This window comes from Echeneis naucrates, chromosome 18 (assembly GCF_900963305.1).
Source record: "Echeneis naucrates chromosome 18, fEcheNa1.1, whole genome shotgun sequence".
NCBI classification, from domain to species: domain Eukaryota; kingdom Metazoa; phylum Chordata; class Actinopteri; order Carangiformes; family Echeneidae; genus Echeneis; species Echeneis naucrates.
In genome coordinates, this window is record NC_042528.1 from 10,555,727 (window position 1) to 10,580,724 (window position 24,998).

General features: G+C 41.1%; 1 protein-coding gene across 2 annotated transcripts; it reads left to right on the forward strand.

Moving 5' to 3' along the window:
- The first annotated feature begins 4,507 nt into the window (after nucleotides 1-4,507).
- Nucleotides 4,508-23,958, forward strand: LOC115058957 (acetylcholine receptor subunit beta-like). 2 transcript variants are annotated; one of them, XM_029526527.1, is made up of 11 exons: nucleotides 4,508-4,679; nucleotides 6,765-6,898; nucleotides 10,229-10,273; nucleotides 10,748-10,857; nucleotides 13,906-14,014; nucleotides 14,150-14,294; nucleotides 14,631-14,816; nucleotides 16,292-16,506; nucleotides 19,479-19,654; nucleotides 22,981-23,128; nucleotides 23,261-23,958. In XM_029526527.1, exons 1-11 carry the CDS (start codon nucleotides 4,619-4,621, stop codon nucleotides 23,405-23,407), a joined length of 1,476 nt encoding a protein of 491 aa, XP_029382387.1. In that variant the 5' UTR covers nucleotides 4,508-4,618; the 3' UTR covers nucleotides 23,408-23,958. The 2 variants fall into 2 exon arrangements, with proteins under 2 accessions (XP_029382387.1, XP_029382386.1); XM_029526526.1 differs by having other exon boundaries at nucleotides 4,619-4,679; nucleotides 16,292-16,515.
- The last annotated feature ends 1,040 nt before the right edge of the window (nucleotides 23,959-24,998 follow it).

Consider the following 24,998-nt stretch of genomic DNA (forward strand, 5'->3'; position numbering starts at 1 on the left):
GACTGCTTATTCACCGGCAGTCTCTCTCCTTCAACACTCACACATAAATACATCTTCTACCTGTGTGTGTGATCCAGTGATCAATCCTTGAAGCATTTTTTGACTTTTTTTTTTTTTTTCTTTGTACTGCATGGACGATCCAACTTATTGTGACAAAGTCTTCCAGAAAAGATTTTAAGGAGCTCACCATAATCTTACTTTCTTTCCTGTCTTCCAAATGCAAAAAGAGTGCTTCAGTCTTCCAGCTATCAAAGCCACAATGACACTATTTTTGTATTCAAACGGGGCAAAAAAATATATCTATATATCTCTACGTATAAATATATCCATGCAAATGTGGTTGGGGTGCAATAACTCCCCCTGTTGCTGGCAAGGAATAAATCAACTACAAAACGCCATCCAAAGCCATGGATCAAAAACACACAATGGAGAAGAGGACTATGGAGAGCCGTGGGGCTGGCAGTTTGAAACTCCTGGGTTGAGGTAGAGGATCACAGATGGGCGGGACTACAAGCATGCATGCGCCAATAATTTACTGGACACCTTCAAAGAAACAGTCCTTACCCAATATATACTCTTGAACCCCTTTAGCCCCTTATTCCCCCACCCCCCACCGCCCCCAACCCCTAACACTCTATTATCCCAAACTCTTGTCTCTGCATTTGCAATCTGTATTTATTTCTATAATAACTTACACAAAGTCAACGGAGACGTATTATTGGATATAATTGAATAAAACAAACTAATATATTTGTATGATTGTAATGCGGGCCTCCTGAGTTTTTTGTTTGTTTGTTTGTTTTCTTGTTTTTGTGTGACTGTGGTTTGATGTCATTCCTAGGTGCATTGCCTTATTTAAATGGATCATTTGGGTCACTCCATGTTAGGTTGTGTGAGGTGCTTAGCATAGCCAGTAAGTTACTTCAAAATAAGTCCATACTGTAGTTAAAAAAAAAAAAAAAAAAACTGATGGTAGGATGGAGTGGTGAAATTATTCAAATGAATTGCATGATCTTATTGATTTTTAATGTCGGCATGTGTCTAAAGCACATTCTTGCCAATAGCCTCAATAGCTCCTACTGCGTGTCTAAATCACTAAATCTGAATTTAGTGTCAGTAAAGTGTTTTTGTTTTTTTTTTAATTGTACATAAACTTACAGATGCGTTTTCTTTGATAGTGGACAGAGAGAATAGTGATCAGGGGAAAGTGTAAGTTACTGTGACAGGATGTTTGTTACAACTATTCAGTCAGATTGGCTGAGTTTAATTCAGGGGCTAAAAGGTTATAATGATCAACTGCCTCTATTGCAGCTGCTGTGGGCCGGAGCTGGAAACTACCGCCGATCTCCCGTGATTCAAGTAAGCAACGCTGTCCCTTGAATATCAAATGTCCAGTGCAAATTATCAGCTACATTGTAAACATTTTTCTCAGGTAAAAACTCGGCAAAGTTTTCATTGACCTTGACAAATACAAACGACTAAAACATGACGAGACTGTTGAGCCAAAATAGTGTCACGATAATGCATATTTAAATATAATAAATGATATCCCATACAGGTGCACCGGGACGGTCTGGAGCAGATGTTTTAGCTAAATAGAGACATCCACTTTAATGATCACTGCGAGCACAGACAGGGCCGAAACTGTCTGCTCAATGTTTCGTCTGCACGGTTTGTCTTGACATCAGCCTGATCTCTCCAGACAGCTGTTAGCAGGTATTCGCTCCCTGGCAGTGACAGAATCCACTCACTGTTCATTCGACTTCTATGGTTTCACCTCCCATAGCCAGAGATGATGCCGCTTGAAAGAAAAAAAATCCAACAGCCTTAGAGCCACGGGAGCCTTTACTCTGACTGGCTTACCAACGCGCTCTTACCAGAGCTCCAGAGAGAAGAGATGCTGAACTTCATTCAGATACTTTATGGGCGCTTAAAACCGCAAAGATATCACCGCTTCCAATAAAACGGCAAAAATGAGAGACTTTCAACTTCAAATGACCCATTTTTGCTCTGTAATAGGTGCATTACCACACGATCGGGAGCGTACAGCAAGTAACCGTGAAGATTTTGAGCAATTAGAACACGTTTACTGTCCTGAAACTGCAGCAATGAATTATGGGGTTTTAAGAATTGAGAATGTGTGTGAAGTGTGTGAACTGCACATGGGATGACGGTACTTTGGCTTTTGAATTTGTGCTAAATATATTTCTCATATTTGCTACCACAAAATTCTACTTTTACTTTCACACACACACAAAAAAAAAAAAGAAAACAAAGAAAAGGGACAGCTCTATGAACCAAACCAAATAAATGGGCAACTGCCGTTATCTATAATTCTGTTCAAGGCCTGGGTCCGTAAAAATAGTGTGGTCATGGCCTTCCCCACCTACAGCCAGTTTCTAGCAGCTTTTTAGGGCTGTTGTTAATGCAAGCAACATATTAATGCCTTATTTTGCGAAAAACGTATATGTTGTCTGTACTGTGCGCTTGATTACTCTCAATTGAAATCTCAACACACGTCTCCAGTGGTTGAGTTCTCATTTGAAAACAGATTAGATAAAGTTTTTCAGTGTGAGACAATTGGAGAGTTAAAAAGAAAGAAAGTGAGTGGTTAAAGCAGAAAATTGGGGGAAATTTTGACTAAAATTAGAGGCTCTTCTCCCACTTCACACAGTGTTGTGTATGATGACAGCATCAACTTCTTTATGTGATATGACTGCTATAAACCGTTTAAATGTCATCTAAAATAAGAATCAGAGGTAAACAATCAATCCAGTTTCAGTTAACTACTTACTTGTAAATTAAACTGTGATCCATAATGGTTGCTCTGGGAGAGATCGCAGAATTTGAGTCACTGCCAACTTAAGCTTTATACACTCTCCTGACCACTGATTTGATGTGTGACTTGACACTGGCTGCGAGCTGTTAATAGTTAGCTTCCATGGTAATTAAATTGGCAGCAGGCCCAATGGCAGTGACACTGGATTGTGAATTACGGTGGCTGGCCGAAGAAAGTCTGCAAGAGCAGAGTGGCATGAAGGGATGAGAGAGCTCGATATAAAAGAGTGGTTTTACAGCAGGGGCCTTCAGGAAACACAGTGGCGTTTTCCATTTTAATGATTTGATCAACTTACTGTTATACTGTGAGAATAATGGCCACTGCATCACCTCTGTATGTCCACTAATTATAGTGGATGTCTGTGCAAGATAGCTACAGATGTGGACAAAATTGTTTGTGCCCTTCCATTAAAGAAAGAAAAAAAAAAAAAAAACACACAATGGTCACTGAAATAACTTGAAACTGACAAAAGTAATAACTAAAAAAATCTGAGATTGCTTTTGAATTGTAGTTCAACAGAATTGCTTAAACAAGCAAGCTGATGAAACTGGTCTGGACAAAAATGCAACATCTTAAACTAAGTGTGGTCTGTAATCAGCATCACAGGTGCCTTCAATCTTGAAATCAGTCAGTCTGCCTATTTAAAGGATGAAACGTAGCCACCGTGCTGTTTTGTGTCATGGTGTGTGCCGCTCTGAACATGGACCAAGGAAAGCTACAGTAAGGAGAGAGTTGTCTGAGGATATGAGAAAGGAAAATTATAGGCAAGCATGTTCCAGGTAAAGGCTATAAGACCATCTCCAAGCAGCTTGACGCTCCTGTAACTACAGCTGCACATGTTATTCAGAAGTTTAAGGTCCACGGGATCGTAGCCAACCTCCCTGGACGTGGCCGCAAGAGGAAGAGACAGATAATCACAATGGTGACTGAAGAGCCCCAAACACCTTCTGCCGAAATCAGCTGTGAACTCCAAATGGGAGTAGGCCAAAATACCTGTCGAGAGGTGCAGAGGTCTCATTGAGAGTTACAGAAACCACTTGATTGCAGTGATTGCTTCAGAAGGTTGAGCAACAAAATATTATAACAAAATATATAACAAAATAAGTTTAGGGTATCATCATTTTTGTCCAACCTAGTTTCATTGTTTTTGTTTAATATGACTCCGGAATTCAGAAGCAATGTCTGATTTTCATTAGTTAATTTTCATTAAACTTGTATTAATTTTGTCAGTTTCAAGTTATTTCAGTGACCGTTGTCTTTCTTTAACGGAAGCATACCAACAACTTTGTATACATCTATATATGCATCCAAAAAATTAAGACTTTATGTGAAATGTCTGAATATTTTCTATTTGTATTAGAGCAATACAGGTGTGTGTGATTCAAGTATGATTTTAACGAACCCAAAGAAACAATAGCTCAACCTCCTGTGACTTTTTTTTTTTATTTTATTTTTTTTTAAACCTATGGACCCCAAAACAACATGGACGGAATCTTGGCCACAGTTTGAGGACCAGTAGTCATGTCTTTCACTGGGGGGGGTGAACAGTGACCCAAGTGAAACCTCCCCTTTGCTCCCCTCCCCTCCCCATAAGAGGTAATTGGAGAAGACAGCAGTTGGCCAGGCTGGCCTGATTGACAGACAACAACAGTCCAAACTAACCGAACCCCAACCCACACTGTGAGCTGCAGTGGAAGAAAAAAAAAACGGGAAGTTTAAGAAGTTGGATTAAAACTCTAAAGATCTGCTGAAGCGAGACGCTTTGAATTTGAGGTCACTATGAAGAGCCTGGATCTGCTCCTGCTGGCATGTTGCTTTGGCAGCCTGAGCACATTGGGAGGTAAGCTGACATAATATACCTAAGTTGTGGCGCTATAGTTGTTATGCCATTCTTCATGTATGAATAGTAGACTAAAATCAGGTGTGGAATGCTGTATAGAGAAATAGATTCAAACCAGAGACCATCAAATATATAACTGGGGTTTTAATATCTGTGGGATATAGACTGAATTTCCATGGGAATAATTAAGGTGCACATACTGGCCACATATGAGCCAAACTGTTTGACCCTTTCCCTTTTAAACTTTTGAGTTTGTTTTTCCGGGCTCTGTGTGTCCATGCTGTCGCTTTCTCCCTCTCTGTCTCTTGTTACTTTGTAGTTGGGGTGTGTTGTTTTGTTTGTTTTTTTTTTTTCCCCAAAGACTCACTGACAAAAACTGAATCTTAGCTCTCCATGTTACAATGCTAGCAAGTGCTAATTAGCAGAGCGAGAGAGTGCAGCTGGTGCTGATGGGAATGAGATCAGTTTTGCAGCTACACCTGTCAAGATGTTTCAGTCAAAAGCATCAATTTGAACCTCATGGTGAGAAACCAATATTGCCAACCACAGTTCTGTAAAAAAAGCATTATAGAGAAAGGAAAATTAAAAAACACAACCACCAGGTACTATGAAATGATTGTCACAATTATTAAAGTGAGTAACGGTTGGTAGTTATTTTATAAAGAAGCAAGAAGTTTAATTTCATCACTCCATCAAGTCTGAAATAGTACGAAATAATGTTGAATTTAATGGTGCATAGCCAAGTTCAAATCTCCCACTTCTGGTGTTGGGGGGCGCCAAGTATGAGAAGACTAAAAGGGAAGGAATAATGAAATAAGAAATGAATAATGCCGTGACACAAGATGTTATGTCAATGAGAAAGAGGAGCGGTTCACTGCTCGCAGCAGCCATAAAGGCCCCTAAATGTCATCAGAGACGTCTCACAGCCATAAGTAACCATTACCAGCTAAGAGCAGCCACCCCTTCAGAGAAATCATTGATTTTTCTTTCCCTCATGAGTGAGAACAATGCTCTCAAAAAACAGTTCATGCAAATCTGTACTGCTGTCATTGTCAATTTTGACACCATGTTCGCTGTAGAGAAGCACATTTCAAGGTAATATTCATGTGGGGAAGCAGGTGAGAGCACATTTAGTGCCTTCTCAAGTAGCTTCTTCTTCTGTCCTTTATCAAAGAGTTCAGAGAAGGTAAGCGTTTGAATTTAAATCTGCCTTAAGTCAAATTCACGGCCGGCATCTTTCACATGCCCAGTGCTAGCCTTCAATGTTGTCTTACCTCCTCTGATATTATAAGTCATATGAATGAGGCAGAGAGAACAAAATGCTAATTTCTAGCCTTCCGTGTCCGCTTCCCGTTCTCGCCCATCAGCAGCCACGCATCCCTGGCTAATGGGGGTGCCACACCGGGTGATCGTTGTCATTTATTCCTGTCAGGTCAGATCCTGCTGGGGCCACAGCAATGCCAAACGTGATGAATGCTGCCTCAGCAGAGCTGCTGATTATAAATGTTTCTAACCTTCCAACAATGAGGAGGAAATGGCTGGAAATAATGTTTTTTGTTTTTTTTTAATGTATAAAAATGCTGTGGAATTGAACCATTTTGTATTCTGGGTTGAGTTCAAAACTTTGCAGACATTTACATCACTGCCAACACAGGATCCAGGGCCTTAGATGAAACCATACAGTCTGCTGCTTCACTCTCCCTCTCAAGTCATAAATGTGAATCTGTTTTGTCTGTAAGATTAGTGAGATGAGTGGGTGGAGGTGCAGCAGACGGTCAGACCCAGTATGGTTGAGAGAAGACAAAGAGGGAGGATGTTTCCTTTTTAGTGGTTTGAATTTGAACTTTCTTACCTTTTTAACTCAGCTACAACTTGTGTAGTGTTCTCCTGACACATCTGGTTTTATCCACTCAGGTCGAGTGTTCATTTATTTCCATCTTTCCTGGCACGTAGTTAGCTCTTTCATCAGGAAATCCAGCGGGACTTTGATTATAAAGGGTCGGGGTCATTTTTCTTGATTTGTAACCAAATCAGAAAGGATCGGTCAGCTCTAACCCATCACCTATTTTCAATGTGTCCCTCCAGGGGCCTCAGAATCAGAGAAGGCTCTGATGAAGACACTCTTCACTGACTACAACCTGAAGGTCCGGCCAGCAGCCACTCCTGAAGAGAAGGTGGTGGTCCGTGTGGGAATGACCCTCACCTCCCTCATTGGATTGGTGAGCGACAAAACCTTAACACTTTGTCCAAAGAATGTACAGTGTATGACCACACATGGACCGAACATCACATACAACAAAAAGAGGTTTCTGAGAAAAAAAAAAGGGAAAATAAAGACAAACGAAACGAGCATTGCGCTGATAGGCGATTGGCAATGAGTCCTGCTGATTATAAAGCTGAAGGCTTGACTTACTACCTTCTGAAAAGGCTTAAAAAATAAATAAATAAATAACCTTATTCACTTCCTCTTGGCAAGTTATAGGAGGAGATAAATACCACTCTCAAATCCATCTCTCTATAAAGCCAGCAGAGTCCAAATACACCTCCAAACCTCAGGAGGTACCATGTTGTATCTTAATTTAACATTTTGTGTCCCTTCAAAATTGGGACGTCAGTTAAAATTCTTGCAGCTTCCCTTTTCATGACATTTTTCTGGGCTTCAGTTGGAAACCAGGGCTCGTCTCCCCCGGGAGCAACTTCTCCTCTGACAAATATGTCCTTAGAATGATTTACACAGACTGAGTGATAAAGGTTTGGACACAGCGATTCATCCCCATGCCGCATAACACATACTCTTATAGGCAAGATAACAAAGCACTTACCTGTAAATGTAGTGTGTAAGGGATTTTTTTTTTTTTTGTTGTTTTTATTCAAAGCTGTGAATATATCTGAGTGCCATCTGGTTCTCACTTCACTGCTTGCTGTCCTGCTGAGTCAAATGGTACAAAGAGTCAAGCTACTGATGTGAAGTACTGTGTTTTTATTCATCCATGCTAGGAAACTGTGTTTTAGCCGTGTTGACCAACAGTGTCTCTGCTTGTGTGACGCCATAAAAAGGTAAAACGTGTCACTTTATCTGTTCCCTAATTTCTCCTTGGCTCCTTTTTCCATAGCATCCACACACACGCAAACACACGCACACAAACACTCATAATTTCCATACACATCTAAATCTTGTACAGCTCAAGGTCAAACTCACTCTGGAGGGGAAGTCACATGGGGTTCTTAAGTTGTGGAGTGTAATAATGTTGAAAACTGACCTACTTGGATGGTCAGTCCTGCTCTGCCCTGAACTAGTCAGCTGGATTACTGCTGAGTTATTATTACATTCACCCAGATGGACGTGCTGAGGTCAATTGAAATACTTACAGGAAGTATCAGTAAGTGATAAGTCTGTGATGGGATAGGTATTCGTGTGTCTGTATGACAGTGCGAGAGTCTCTTGTCTCTCCCCCGCCCCCAGCTTCTGTCCCAGCTGTCTCTCTGACATTCCCCCCAGTGTTTTAAATAGCAGCCCTGGCTCAGGGAAGCACCGCCTTCTCTCACACAATGCAAACGCACACGGCCATTTACTAATTTCCCCAACTGGGTACTTCACATGCAAACACCTCTGCCAGAGTCTGCGTCGTGAACTCCTGTCCTGGAACTGACTGCTGTACATGCACTGCTGCCAATCAAGTCTTTCTCACGTCCCACAATTGAAGTGAGACCTTCTCTACCTGGGCAGGGAAAAGAATGTAGACATATATACTATAGAAAATATATTAAAAATAAAGGGTAGATGCATGAAAAAGCACATTTTACTGATTATTAATGTTTTTGACAAAACAGCTGGATTGAGTTCCCGTTTTTCAACGAAGATTTAGTTGGGAAACTAAATGAATCTTAGTTCAAGCCATGAAAGTCTCTTAAAACTTTCCAAATAAACTTCAACTGTACATAACTCATTTTAAACACTTAGCTATAAAATTATACTCCAGTTGTCTCCAATGCAAGGATCTACTTACAGGACAAAATCTAATTGGCTGCAGTAATAACCAAAATTTCTGTATCACTTTATGCCGTCTATTGCATCAGGTTCCCAGTCTTTTTAGTGGGCGTTAGCATATAATTGTCTCAGCAAAGCTGTGAACATCAGAAGCAGCTGAGGATTTAAAAAGTAAAACTCTCTGCCAGAAACCTCTCAGTCCTAACTGGTGCAGTCACACCAAATTAAGACCTCAGTGCAATCAGCGACAGTGTAGAGGAGCAAAAATGGAAAATTTCACACTGTCTTTCCTCAGGATGAATGTAGGATCCAGGGACACTTCGCTGCATCTCACACCATCTTTGCAATTTTGCAGCAAGTGTGTGTTTTCCGAAAAATGTTGGCTATTATGAGAAAAGGGGAAATGATCTGGCAGCTCTCAACTCCAAACTCTATTACACATCATTGCACCATTGTTGCGCCAGTTGCAGCCCGGCAGGAACAGCGTTTGATATCATATTTCAATTTCAGTGTGTCTCCGTAGGCCTATGAAGAGTTCAGGTAATGAAAAGTAAGTAACAGCTGAAAAGCTATTAAGACCTTTCTGTTTTTCATTCAAATGTGCTTCTTTCTTTTGGTTTAATATTTGAAGAAATATGTATTGTTTAATTTCTGCCAGTTTGTTTCCATGAGGGGACTTGCAGCAGAATTCTTGAAGTTCAACATCCATATTTATGAAAGGACGAGGGAAATCTGCTGGAAAATAAATTTCAACATTTCCATAATAAAATAAAACAGTAGGATGTCTAACTGATTCAGCTGAGTCAGGTATGATTTTATACTGAAAATCAACAGCAGGCTCGCACACAGACAGGTGAGCTGCAGCTTTCCTGGTGAGCTCTAAGTGAAAGATGATGTCATAAGTCAAGGAGAATTAATTTTCAAAGTATCCTTTTTATTTGCAAAAGCTTACGGAGCTTTTACACTTTCTTTTTATAATGGGTTATTGATGAAGATAAGGGAGGAAAATGAAGTTGAATAATAACATCAGGCTGCCACATAACAAAATGTGAAAAATGGTCAGTCTAAACACCATATGATTATATGAATATATGTTCCCTCAGACTGAGTTAATTTGCTGAACCTGAGTAGAAAAAACTGTTTGGATCCTGATTTGTTTGCAGATGTATAGTAAGAAAAATTTCAATTACAAATACAAATTATTCCCCCAAGGGCAAATTTGGTTTAGAGTAATTTCCTAACAGAGGAGGCAAGAGCCAAAATCTAAATCATTGCAACTTAGAGAATAAGAATGAAGTACTAAAAACATAGGAATGTTACTTAATAAGGCTTCAACTGCAATTAAACATAACTTTGTGAAGTGTCACTGATTATAAAGCATTATATTCAACCGAAATGTTGATATATAAGTCGGTATTCAGATTCACATATCGACCTTTATACTTTGAGGTATGAAGTCACTGCTGGACGTTTTTTTTTTTTTTTTTTTGTTTGTTTGTTTTTTTTTTTATTATTACTACACATCAATAACACCAATACTTTCCTGTTCTCACTCTTTCAGAATATGAAGAATGAAGAAATGAGCACAGTGGTCCTCATGAATCTGGTAAGTCTGTTTCTCTGGAGCTTCAAAGGAAACTTTGGTGAGTTATGTGACGGAGAGCCCCTGTCCATGTCATTCACACAAAGTGCTGCTACTGAATAACTTCCCACCTCGTATCATTGATTTCAGTGGCGCTGCACTACGCCACCAGGAGAGAACAATTGGAGCATCTCATAGCAGCACAAAATGAGAAATTATGCAAATGATGTTTTGTTATGCTAAAACAAATGCTTGGGGAAAAAACGTCCCAGTAAAATCTAATTACAAGCAGTTGAAGCAAATGAAAAATAAACTGATGAAATCTCCAAATGTATTTGTAAATGCAAAGTCTCCCCTTTTGTCAGTATCCATGTCTCTCTTGTCCCTAGCCCATTTTCTGCACGTGGTGATAAAATAAACTTTTTTTTTTTTTTTTTTTTTTTTTTTTTTAGCTGAACACATACACACACACGCATCTTTTGTTGGAATGTTAAACAGGAATGGACGGATCATCGGTTGGAATGGAAGCCCAAGCAGAATGATGGGATTGAGGTGTTGCGTGTCCCAGCTGCGAAGGTTTGGCTGCCTGACATCGTCCTCATCAATAAGTAAGCATGAAGCGCTGAACTCACGTTGACATTAATGAATCAGCACCAGAGCGCTGAAAGGAGGAAACATGTGGCCACTTCCCTCCTCTTTTTTTTTTTTTTTTTTTTTTTAATATTTAACTTTTTAAGTGGTTTCAATGCAGGCGCTGGAAGTGCACTTTGTTTTTACCCTCCTATACATATTAATATGTCTGCCCATCTTAAAATGCACAACTGCTTAAAATATAACAAATGTCTGATAGGGAAAATCTTGGTTAATTCCAAAAATACTCACTTTCTCCCTCCACTTACAGACGTAAAGGTCATGTCTGTCAGATTATTGAAAAGAAAAAATAGTTTATTCCACTGATCCTGTTATTTATCTACAGCTTCAGTGTTTGCCTGGTAATCAACTTTGAGCCTGCTCTTTACACCTCCACTCAGGCCTGTAATAAGTTCTTATCAGCATTTACTGTTTAGGTGGTGAGAAGAAGTGAAGTGGAAGACAAGTTAGCATTATAGAATAACTCTGTATGAAAGGCACATCACCCTCCACCGCCTCCACAAAGTCCACTACGCTGCTTGGTCTGCTTGAAAAACTGAACTGCCGCTCTAGACAGCGTCCCAGGTGACTGATTTCCATCAATCCATCCATCCAATAGCTTTACGGCCAAACCCCGGACAGGTCAGCTGTGTATCATAGGGCAGACACGCAGGGACACACAAATATACTGTTGATTATAAATCGTGCTCTCACACTCATATATAGGTCATTTCAGACTCAGGTAACCTGCACATGCATGACTGAAGGAAGAAGTAGTACCTAAAGGGGGAACACAAACTCAACACAGAGAGGCTTCAGGCCCGGGGGTTCAAACCCGCAACCTTCTCCACCACTGCATCCATTTAGCTCTAGAGATGCATCTTACTACAGCAGCCATAATTGAAGCAATGAGTTCACTTGCGAATGTATATGAAATAATATTTTTTCTGCAAATTCTATGCAGCAGGATAACAAATGCAACTTTTTTTTTCCCCAAAAGAAAGAACTGTCAGAAAGGGCAGCTAAGGGCTTAGGATGCCAACCATCTCCACCTTTTATCCCATGTTGTTCTCACCTTTTGCACTTCTGCCATCTCTACTGAAGAGTCTTTGACTGTCATACAGCTCCCTTTCAAACACCAAGTACCTTTTTCCCAGAACAACTCAAGACACAACTAGAAAATCCATCTGCAGACTCCACTCCCAAAACACTTTCAGTGAACTTTTGAACTCCAACACGCTGCAGACTCTGGCTGTTCACTTTTCCATTTGATGGCCACAATAATGCTCAGTCCTCCCAACCAGCAGCTGTCTTACATACAGGCTGCATTGTGGCCCTGTCCTCTCTCTCTCTCCCATTTCAGATGCCCAGATGTCCTCCGGGTGTATTTGGAAGAAGGAGAACTAATATTGTTCCCCTTCTGCACACAAAGCCAAATTAACTAAGAGAATAAAAAGTGTCATTAGATATTAAAATATTAATGTAATGGCAGCTGTGGGGAAGTGGCAGCAGATTGTTATAGGCGTGACTGGGCTGTAGCTGTGTAATGCATTGTAATGTGCTGTATGTCTGTAAAAGGAAAACTTTGTCACATCAAAATGTAGATCCTTAGAACAGATTCTCCTTATAGCTGCTGTATATGTCCTACATCTCCCCATTGCTCCATTCATCAACACTTTTATAGGCAATTAAGCTGCATGGCTCCCTGATAACTGAGCTGATGCCACTGCTCATCTATCTGATCTCAGAAGGCGTTCCCTCAGAGCCATGCATACACACACATGCAAAAGCCTGTATACCCTTCTTTCTTTGTACCCTTCCCTTGTTTGTGCATGTATGATCAATGCTGGCCATTTCAGCAACAGCAGCGGGCCCTCCTAAAACTGACACAGTTTTAGGAGGGCCCGCTGTAAGGACATTAGTGTTACTCCCCATAAAATTACAAGAGGCATAAAATCCAAACAGTGCATCCTGACTGAATGAGTGTCTAATTGACTGGATGTCTTTGTGTATTGCGTTTTGAACCTAACAGCCAAAACTGCTCTCTGCACATCCAGTATTAGCGCCACATATTTAAGTGTGTTGTGAATTGTGTTTCGCTTCTGCTTTTTTATCTCTGACAATTAAAATATTTTAATGGGGCCTTTGCTGAGTGGGACAGAAGCGAGACGTGCATGTGCTGTGGCGAGAGGACAGGAGGAGCAGTGCGATTGTAGTTGGCATTGCTGCTCGGATTCCTGACCGCACCTTTACCTCTTTGTCTTTTCGCGGAAATTCTGCTTCATCATGTGGAATGAAGAGTTGAAGTGCGGAGCGAAGAGCGGAGTGTGAGAGGAAGTGGGATGACTTGAAATAAAGGCTGCTACAACTGCACATGACGTGTAAAGCTGAGCCTGGCGGAGTATGGCTTAATGGATGGAAGAATCTGGCAGAATGAGTTTCTCTAAAACTCTTCCAAATATTAAATATATATGTAGCCCTGGATCAGTTCGATAGGACAAGACAATGTGACATTGTGAACAAAAATAAGGTGATACTTTTGAAGTTGATACAGAACTAAATGAGGCCTTGATAAGATGAGATGATTGGGTGCATCATGCTTTAGTCAATATGTGATGAAGTGATTCATTTCAAGATGATACAAAGTGACAAGAAGAGACATTTTGAGATGTCAAGGGAGCCATTTTTAAGTTTTGCTATTGCTACATGGCTAGAGTTTTGTTTTGGGGAGTCTAGAGGAAACGTTGACAGTTCAGCATCAATATGCATGACTTTTCTCACCAGGCGCTGCCTCTGTTGTCAGTGTCAAGTCTAGTCTCTTACTTGTTTTTCTTCTGATGTTAGCACACTAACCAGACAGCCCCGAGCCTCACATTCCCATCTGATATCAACTCACTGTTTCCTTCAATTCCCCCTTTAAGACTGTGCTGCACAGATACATGTGTCAAACCACCGGTAAAAGGTTGGCGATGATTAAGAAAATAAATAGGTTTTTAACCCGATCTTATCTTGGTCTCTGTTTGCAGTAATGATGGAGTGTTTCATGTGGCCTTGCATGTCCATGTTCAGGTTTATAATAACGGCAGAGTAACCTGGAAGCCCCCTGCACTATACTGCAGCTCTTGCGGAGTTAAGGTTAGTTAAGGAGTTCAAGTCTATTCAAACACACGTTTAAATAGAAACCTGAAGATGTCATTGTTCCATTCATGTTCTCCTGGGCTCTCTCCACGTTTTTTCTGGTTTGCTCGACATACCCGTTTTTCTTTGTAGGTAGAATACTTCCCATTTGACTGGCAGAACTGTACCATGCAGTTCCGCTCTTACACGTATGACTCCACTGAGATCGACTTGCAGTATGCGCTGGACTCGAGGGGCAATGAGATACGGGAGATCCAACTGGACGAAGCTTACAGTGGTGAGAGTTTGGTGGGAAGTGAAAGAATAGATGGATGGATGGATGGATGGATACCAGTTTTTGAACTGTAAATGATAAGGTGGTAGCATTTACCAAGGATGGGTTATAGTCATCTGGTTTTCTAAAGTTGTTTTCCCTTTAAAGGTGCTTTACACTTTTTTTTACTTAATATCTTAACCATAGTCACAAGAGTGTCTTTTCCCAGTTTGACTGTGTGCGCACTTTAGTTTTGACCCCCTGTGGTATGCAGATTTGTTGCTTGTGTAGTAAAAATAATAATTCTGCTGATCTTGATTAAAGTGTTTTCTAATGCTTAAAATGTGGCTGTTCCTCCAGAGGGCGGTGAGTGGCGCATCATTCACAAGCCGAGCAGGAAGAGCATGAATGACGACCTGTATGAGGACATGATCTTCTACCTGATCATTGAGAGGAAGCCTCTGTACTATGTCCTGAACATCATCCTCCCCTGTATCCTCATCACCATCATCGCCATCTTCAACTTCTACCTGCCTCCTGATGCGGGTACATAAAAAAAAAAAAAAAAAAACACACATGCAAACTGGTTTAATTTGGAGATGACGACTGATGCAGCTTTGGTTGGGATTATTCAGGCATACTGTTGCTTTCTAAAGTTCCCAACAGAATTTCCTTATTGTGTTTGTGTGGTCTGTTATTGGGTAGACATACATTTGTCTTATTCCTGGAACAAAGGGAGTCCGACTCTAGATTAGAAAGTATTTTCCTGGAGCTGAATCGATAACCTCAAAAATCTAAACGGTAGAAATCTGCCCACCAGCTACTGAGAAGAATCAGCTTTATGCTCCACTACTATATGTTCACTATATTTGGTGTCTCTAATAGTTTTACCCATATTTATTCAGCACTCCAGCACTTCAGGGGGATTTGCAGCTAGACGTGAACCTCATGCATGTGTCACACTCTAATCCATTTAGTTGGCTGGCAAAATGAAAACCAGACGTTCGCCACACATCCAGTGTGTCTCCAGTGATAGACACCTTTTCCTATTATCACAGCAGTAACATTCAATTCAAAAGAACCTCCATGATGAACAAACATTGATGTCTTTTTCTCTAATTCTCATCTTGAAATCCAGCCTGTCTGTTAACACAGTACAAACTGATATAACACCAAGTGACATCAAGATATATATATATTTTTTTTCTCTGCCCTTCCAAACTTCCTCCAGAGTCGCAGGAGGCATTAATACACTGTTTTCACAGACGATACCCTCTGTGTCTATGACTAAACTGCTCTTCATGGGTAAATCTGGTGATGTGCCCCATTGGGATACTGACTTTACTCCTATTAAGATAATTCAATTATCGCATTTTCATGCAGCTCATAAAAAAAAAAAAAAAAAAAAAAAACAACATGGCAAATTATTGTCTGAGACTGTCCAATGAGAAATACATTAACATGTTTTCTCAGAGTGTGAATTCAGTTTGGACATGTTTTGGATTCATAAAAGCTGCTAACGCAAGGACACACAGAAAGCCTTTATCCATAGTTAGTGTGTTTGTGTGTGTGTATCTATCTTTTCTAGTCTATGCTTGTGGGACAGCTCAATGTCTCTGCCCTTGCATAATCTGGAGACATGCATGCATGCAAGTTCATCAAGTATGATCACCTCCCCTCCCCCCCGTACACAGAGACAAGTCAAGGACATTGGAGTTGAAATAGTTTTGTCTTGCTTTCGAATGTATTTTTTACTTCTGATCATATTATTCTGAATTAAATCCCCTAGAAATGACTTCAGCAAAACAAAAAGGACATATTGACCTTTCTGCTTTCTGGAGATACAGTCTGATGGAGTCAGTAAGAGAACTCCTCTTGTCCTGGCAGTCACTGAAGGATGACATGCTGCTCCGATACACAGCAAATAGAGATGAACGACATGGGCCAGATTCTGTTGAGACAGACAATCTTTGCTCTGTACAATAGGATTAATGGTAATTAATTTGCTTTGTTCCAACCAGGTGAAAAGATGGGTCTGTCCATCAATGTGCTGCTGACCCTCACTGTGTTCCTGCTGCTGCTGGCTGACAAGGTCCCCGAGACTTCGCTGGGCGTCCCCATCATTGTCAACTACATCATGTTCACTATGATCTTGGTCACTTTCTCCGTCATCCTCAGTGTGGTGGTCCTCAACCTGCATCACCGCTCCCCCAGCACCCACATGATGCCCATCTGGGTCCGCAAGGTGACATCTTCACAGGCTTTAGACCACGGTGTGAATTATTTGATTAGATTGTATATGTGATTATTCAATTCATAGTGTGTTGCTGGCATATTTAATGGTGTAGAACATCTTGACCCTCAAGATTTAAGCACTGGAGAACTGTAGGTTCGACCACTCTGGTGAATTAAGTCATCAACACCCTTAAGGCCGTGTTATATCATTAACCTCCATCAATGTCCGTTGCCCTCAATGCACATTATGTGGCGCTAATTGTGTCTGAGCAGCAGCTCTACACTTAACTCTGAGTTCTGTCACACTACTCACTACGGTGGCGTAGTGGGTAAAGCCCACCCCATGAACAGGAAGCTACAACGTCCTTGTCGGCTACGACAAGGATGTTCAGTTGTCGGCAGCCAGTGTCATTTCCAGCGTGTCATCCCCCTCTCTCTCCCCGACTTCCTGTCACTCTTCAAGCTGTCCCACCAAATAAATCCAGAAAGGTCTTAAAATAAAATACAATTAATAATCAAGAACAAGTAAAAACAAAACAAAACATGTTAATCTTTGATTTATACAGTTTGTGTTATCACAGTTAATGGAAAAGTCCAAATGCCATCTGACATCAATGCTCATAATGCTGCTTTTATTCATATAACTGTTAGACTAACACAATATTCCAAAACATGAGGGATTATTCTTTTATTGCAGTTGTTAAGCTTTAATATCACCACATGTCCAGGTGCCACGGGGCTGTCTGTTTAATAATTTCTTATTATACTTCTGTCCATTGTCTTCACTCCAAAGATGGGGCAGGAAGCCAGAGAGGTTGATTTAGAGCAGGCAAACCCAGAATCGGGAAATGCAGTATATGGTTGTCAATAACAACCCCCTCCCCCACGCACGCGCGCACACACACACACACACACACACACACACACACACACACACACACACACACACACCCACCCCCACCCACCCACCCACCCTTTTCCATCTGTAGAATCACTGGAAAGGACACATTCAAATGAGCAAAGCCATTTTTATTTTACACACACTTACATACACAGATGTTTGCCATTAACTCGATAACAATTAATTTCCTCTCACAGATGCACCAAAGATTTCTGCGACTGGATTTTAGCCATTGCCAGTGTTGATATAGACCTACTCGACTTTTTCTAACTGTGTTAAATGGTCCATATGAGTAGTTTTTCCACCAGGGCAGCCTGAAGTGACAAGGAAGGCGACTTTAGGTTCAACACCCAGGTTCTGGACAGATGTGAAATCCTGCTACTTTTGACTCAGCTTTTTTGTCTGTTTGCTCTCCAGTCCTGTCACCCTGCTGTTGTAGTTTGCCAGACACACACACACACACACACACACACACACACACACACACACACACACACACACACACACACACACACACACACACACACACAGAGCGGCACCAGTAGCTTGGTTACAGCTACCTTTGTTTTTGAGTAAGGTCTTTGTAGATGAAGTGTTTTCCCTTCAAGGGTACAACAATTGCTTCTCACACAACACAGTGACCATATGTGTGGGTCAATGAAGTTTTCATTAAAAGTAATAAAGAAAATAGAAAAATAATGAGGACACAAATGCATTCAACTTATTTTTCCTCATGTTTTTAAGCCTCAAGGAGCCACAAAATGTGTTTTGGTGAGAAACACTGAATGCAAACATAACTTTGTTTGTTCACACAACAACTCTGAGGGCATCTTTAATTATTAAAAGTATAATTTAATAATTTAAATTATCTGTATTTTTTTGCCTCTCGAAGAGATAAATGCAGTTTCAGGGCTTTGGAAACCACTTCCAAAAATAAGAGTTTGATTAAACTGTACAGAAGCATCCTTTTTTTCTTTTTTTTTTGGGATAGGAACACCGATTTATTATTTCCCCACACCATAGGAATAATAGGCAAAGTGCCCCTGTTTACATTTTGAGCTTTAATAAGGATAACGAGCCAACAGGGTCCCCATGTGTGGCGCTCACACAAATCTATCTACACACAAGTGAACATTGGTATTCAGTGACTGCCTTACAAATTATTTTTTTCTTCCTAGACGACAAACAGTGTATTTCAGAGTTCGTTTCCAAGAAAACTGCACTGAGCACCATTGATAATGAAGACAAGAAAAACACCCAAACTTGCAAATATACCATTTCCAAACACAGATGGATGGCAAGCCAAGGGTTATTCTAAAAGATGGCCATAAAATCACTTAAAGTGCAGATAAAGAAGCCATTTACAGGATTCATGGTATTGATCAACAGACATTTGGCCCAATGATTTGATTATTTATCAATTAATCATCTGATATTCCTTCTGGAGGCAGTTTCAAGTCTCAATGCCAAAGAGCACATGGATTAATAATAATAGAAAAAGGTTTCTTTATTTTTGTCAGGCTTCAAATTTTAATCACACATAGTTAATGATTTGATGTTGCTCAATGTGTCCACTGGAGCATCCCAAGTTTATGCTTTTCTCTCAGGGACACCTTGAGAGTAGATGTTGAAGAATTGAAAAAAATTACATCTTTAGTTTCTCCAAACACATCATTCATCATTCGGTATAACTGTACTCAAAGTCAAGCTCACTGCAAAATTTCGAATTTGAAGCTGTTTCTCACTTATCGGCAAATTCGGAGCAAGTAGAATCCAGCTCTCATACATCATGAAATGACAATCTGAACAAGTGGATTTTTAATTCCAGCAAAGTTGGTGGATCTTGGATGTCTGTGTGAGCTAACAATCTATTGACTGAAAGTGAAAAGTGCAATTTAATAACACTCTATTTGTTAATATGGGTTGCAGGCAACCTGAAGGAGCTGTGTGTGTGTGTGTGTGTTGTAATTTCCAATTTTGCGATCTCAGTACATCTCTTTTTTCCTATTTGCAGTGTCACCTTTACTGTAAACTCTTACTCTGTTCTTTTCTGCCTTACCTTTCCTCCCTAGATCTTCATCCACATGTTGCCTCCTTACCTTGGTATGCTGCGTCCAAAAGTGGAGACCCCCCTCTCCCTGGAGAGCATGCCCCGCCGAGAGAAACACAAGATGGCCATCAGCAAAGTGGCTGATGAATACTTCATCCGCAAACCAGACACCTCCATCTTGTTCCCCAAGCCCAACAGGTCAGGCCAAAGAGACATCTTTTTGGGTTATTTGTATATGTGTTCGTGCTCGTGCATGCGATTATGTGTGGTTTTAGGTTTTGGTCATGTTGTCAACATATATATATATAAAACAACCCATTTCAGTGTTTCACATTCATGATGTTTCTGCCATTTCCACTGCAGCACACAATCCATATCTCACTATTTTCACCTTCATTGTATTTAAAAAGAGTCAGATCTTGCAGCAGAAGTGATTAAACACAAAAACATTCTAAAGTAAACAGGAAAGTTGGCTACATGGCAATTTGAAATGCAGTCCGATAGTTTATCTAACATATCCTGTGTTTAGTATTCATAGAAATTCTAGCCTGTGGAGCAGGTTATCTTTGGACTCAGCTGCCCAGCAATTCCTGCTAGTTTCTCACAGCTTGCATTCGTCCTGTGGAAGTCTACTCACCATTTTTTCCTCATTCTTGTATCTTAGTCGTCAGGCCATTTTAGTTGGTGCATTCCTTTCCTTGAGGGTCCTGCGGAGAAATAACCAAAATGGAGACTGATTTATGAACTTATTCTGATTTGTGGAGCAGTCCCAAGCTGAACATTGGTCGGGGAAAAAGTCTGAGAAATATAAGGGCTTAAGTTCAGCCGGTGATCTTTGGTTTATAATGGTTAAGGCTTTGACTTTAAACACTATTTTTTGACATGAGCAGTTGCTATTCAGCATGTTTGGCGTACAATGCAAAAACCACTCAAGAGAGTGACTCTGACAAAGAGTCCCTATAGTAGAAATATAGATTCCCATGGGGACTTTGCTGTTAAATCAGGTGTAGGCTTTATTTTAATACCGTGAGACAGAGATGCACGCAGTCTGTATTCAGAAACTGAGCCTTAAAACCAACTGTCAGGGCTTCAGCCACACTCAGCCATTTATCATAGTGCCAGAGAGAAGTCTGAGGCAGGAGATGTAAGACTACTCTGAGAAGGTTTTTGGTCCTTAAAAGCACAAAGATTTCAACACTTTAAATTAATGGGGGAAAGTGTAAAATATGGGTCCTTTAAGGTGCATGGAAAAAAACGTATAGATCTTAGTTCTCAATAACCTCTGGAGCAAACCAGACGGATGGGTTTAATCAAAGGTTTTACTGAGCGCTGCCTCCGAAGCTGTTGAGTAAGGAGCTGGATCTGGGCCAATGTTGGCACACAAATTGGCAACAAACTGTTCTATCTGTCAAACCCTGGTCTCTGTACTTTGTACGCAGGAAATGGGTGACCTTGGTTTGGTAGACTGCATAGTAGCTGGATCTCAGCTCCTATGTGACACCCTTAACTAACTTGCCTCCCTGCTGCTCTATTAATACACCCAAAAAATCTGCCTCGCAGCCTGTAGCTGTCCCTCCCTCTCTATCCTTCACCTCCTGTGAGATCTGAAATGTGTCTGGAGAGAGAGAGACTGGAGGCGGCTGAGAGTCACTGCTAAAATAATAATGACCCGTGCAAATCGACTCTGACACATTAGAGCAGGACGCTATGTGTCTGCGTGAAAGAACGGGTGACGGGGGGGGGGCTCTATTAGAGCAGTTTGATGAGACAGCACTATCTCTCCTGAGTCCACACAGACGCACACAAGCCTTCTTAATTGGGTTTAGTGCATGTCTTGGCACCAGATGCAGCAAGTTTTAGTTGAATTAGTCTCCCGAATAGTCATTTACTTCTCACTGATGAAGTGCTACTTTGGGCCATGGAGGAGGGGAAAGAGGGGAGGGTTTAAGATGGCAAATTATGCCCTCCTCTACCCCTCTTACCCTTCCTCCCTTATCTTTCTCTCCCCCATCAGGTCACAGCCTCCTCACCTGCCACACTCATAGGAGCACCAGTGGTGGCAGCGCTGCATTGTAAACCCCCAAAGCCCTGAGCTGAATACCAATCAGGGCCCCCATCGTTCAGCCACTGCCTGTCTGGTTACGACTTCCTTCTTTCCTTATAGATATGGTGCCATACTGCCCTCTAGTGTTGAGAAACTTTGCCTACAACTTGTGTTTCCTGTTTTGTTTTTTTGGGTTTTTTTGTTTTTTTTTTTCGGTCAAAGGTTGTAGTGGAAGAGGTGTTTCATATTTAAGGTGTTTCATAAGTCTGCAGATGCGTGGAGGAGTCCAGCTGTTCTGCAAATAGTATAATCTTAATCCACGTTTATTTGGACAAAGTCATGAGATGAGTTCAGTTTTACAGACTTTGCTAAAGGGTCAAAATGCAAAATATATATGTCATGAACTGAACTTGGTCTTACTCTGCTCGCCATAACTGTGTGCACAGGTTTTTAAATAATGGATGATTACAGAACACCCAAGTGATTCTCAAGTACTGCAGTTCTCATCATCTGGCTGATCTGTGGTGTTATCATGGCCAGTATAAATAACCGTCGGCTCCTCAAATGAAGAGTGAAATGACATAAGCTTAATTTTTAACCATGGATTTTGTTGGGGATCCCAGTGAGTTCAGTACTTAATTTAGCCATGCTTTAACTAAACCAAACCAAACTTTTACCAAATGTATGCAGCCCGATGATTTTGTGCTGAGTCAGTTTGTTGACTCTCTTCATATTGCACTACTGTTATACTTTAATGCATCTGAGCATTTGCCATCAGACCTGAAAATGCTTCCTGTTGCCAAAGTATCTTTCTTTGAAACCTGACTGTTACTGTTGGGAGCTCACATTCGTGTGTTAGGATGTGTGTAGGAGGTCTTGGGGTCCATATAGCATGAAAGCAAATTTTGAAAAGAAAGATTAATTAAAATGAAAGCTGCACATGGTAGTGCTGTTTTCTTTGTTTTTTTTTTTTTTGCTGGGCCAAATATGCTAATAAGCAGGTGGTTTCAACTTAAAGTAATTTTTTTTATTATAGGAAAAAGGATATATTTGCTAAGCCTCATTGTGTTGAACTCATTTCATTATTTTGATTTTGCATGTATACCTGTTGTTTGGACAAATTGTGGATGATGTTAGGAACTTCCCTCAGCAACTTCCCACCCAGAACAACCGATGTTTGGTAGCTGCATGGGCACACACATGCACCGAGCAGACCCGGAGCCTTTGTTCCTCTCTGAATGACAGAAGAGTGCAAAGGAGAGACGTGCAGCTTGGCTCATAGACGCTCGACTATTTACAGATTTTAATTAGCTTGGACTCACATCTGCATGCATGTTGCTACATTCCTCAGGCCTGTGTGCAAAATTAGGTTTGCTTTGGGTGTTGACAATTTTTGTGATCTCAAAATATTCTCCTTTGATGTACACTGTCATAACCACACTGTGTGTGTGTGTGTGTGTGTGTGTGCGTGTGCGTGCAGGTTTCATCCGGAGGGCATGTGCACAGACCTGAGGAAATATATCGATGGTCCCAGCAACTACCTTTCATTACCTGATGAGCTGAAGTCGGCCATAGACGCCATCACATACATTGCAGAGGCTCTGCAGGCTGAGAAAGACTACGAAGCTGTAAGTTTGTCTTTATTTTATTTTATTTTATTCTTGATAGTTCACAAGACATCCTTGTGGTGTGTCCCCCCCTCCTCTGGTGCACCGTCTCCACCACGTGTCCTTTTCCTTCTATCTGTTTCCCCCATCCAGTTGAAGGAGGACTGGCAGTATGTGGCCATGGTGGTTGACCGTTTGTTCCTCTGGATCTTTGTCGTGTTCACCACTGTGGGAACCTTGGCCATCTTTGCCGACGCCAGCTTCAACCACACACCCACTGACCCCTTCAAGTCACCCTGAGGCATTGGACCTTTTTGTGTTTCTTGAACCATCTTCTTCCCGGTGTCCCTTCTTAAACTACAGGAAAGGAGAAATAACACTATGAACTTGCCAAATAATCTTCTGCGTTTAGGCCCACTGTGCCTCGCAACTTTTTCCTCACAAAGATATTTCTCTCATCGTGTGTACGTAGACAATGCAGACTAAAATATATGGCAACCTTTTAGCAAATATAAGATTTGTACATACATTGAATTTCAAAGAATTATATATATGTGCCTTTTAAAATGATGGAAAGGAGAAAGCAATTGAATGGACATCTTGAGGTGTCTGAGCTGGCTAAGAAGTAGTGCATAAGAACCTGTCAGCGCCAGTATTGCTGCCAGGAAACGGGTCATTTAAAACTGCCATAACTTCCTTACATGTACAAGTGAATTTACTGTTCTGTGAAACATAATTACCAATCTGAAGTCAGCGTGCCTTGTGTGTCTGAATGCATTTATCTCATCTCTGGGTGCGTGTTTTAGCTCCAGGCTCCAGGTCTGTAGTCTGTGGATTCTGCATTTGATATTCATGTGTGGCGTTAACACATAAACACCAAGTCATGGAAGAATGGACGAGTTATGTTCTTTCATTTCCCTCTGACAGAATGTCTGGAGTGTAGCACACACTTTGTGGATATTTTTACAACTGTACTAATCCTCCTGTATTTTCAGTATGAGTGTGTGTGCGCTTGTGTACAAAGCACAGAGCATCACACAATTCACCAGCTGCAGCAAGAGCTTGTGGAATTCCCTTCATATAGACAACCTGGGCCTGTCAGTGTTTTGCTTCCTCACGCACACACATGGTATGTCATCTTTTTCCTTCACATGACACAAACACCTGCTCTTTTAATCTTCTCCTTTCATATTTTTTTTTTAAATGAAGATCTGACGGGAGCACTATAAAGGCTCCATCTGTTGTCAGAATGCTGCTATGAGAGTATAGACCCTCAGACTGTCTGCTGCCTGTTCTGCTATTAATATCCATCCATCTACACACACACACACATCATTACTGGACAGCAGCATGGGCTTCCCTGATATTTCTCAGTGTTAATACACTCATGGGTCCATGGAGTGGGAGCTGCATCAGCTGAGGCATTTGAAGGCCGAAAGTCTGCTGTCAGTCTCATCAGCTCATTGTGGCGACAGTGCTGATTGTACTTCAGTGTGATGGACCTTGCTGCAGCATTATCATCACCCTAATGTTAGAATTACTGTCATCTCTATCCCCAGCTTGTTATCTCACTTTCTGACCTTGCATGAAACTGTAGCATTGAGAAGATGGCGGGGGCAGAAACACATCGGGGGCCCCTTCTGACTGATGTATTTATACTGGGAGTGGAGGCATGCAGGAGGGCAAATCGGAAACATTCTCCTCCTCTCAGCTCTCAACTTGCCGCTGATTTATGGTCTGTTTGTGTTTTTGCACTGGAGACCCTGACGTGCTGCCCAGGATGAGAGAGCGAGAGGAGAGTATAACCTCGGACTCGAAAGAAAGGAGGTAATGGAAAATAGAAGCAGAGACAAGCTAGATATTGTTCTTATCTTGTGCAACAGACAAAATA

Coding starts and splice junctions, on each gene's coding strand:
- LOC115058957 (XM_029526526.1), top strand. CDS start 4,619: ATGAAGAGCCTGGATCTGCTCCTGCTGGCATGTTGCTTTGGCAGCCTG. Junction 16,516..19,478: donor TGCCCATCTGGGTCCGCAAG/GTGACATCTTCA, acceptor TTTCCTCCCTAG/ATCTTCATCCACATGTTGCC. Junction 19,655..22,980: donor TTGTTCCCCAAGCCCAACAG/GTCAGGCCAAAG, acceptor GTGTGCGTGCAG/GTTTCATCCGGAGGGCATGT.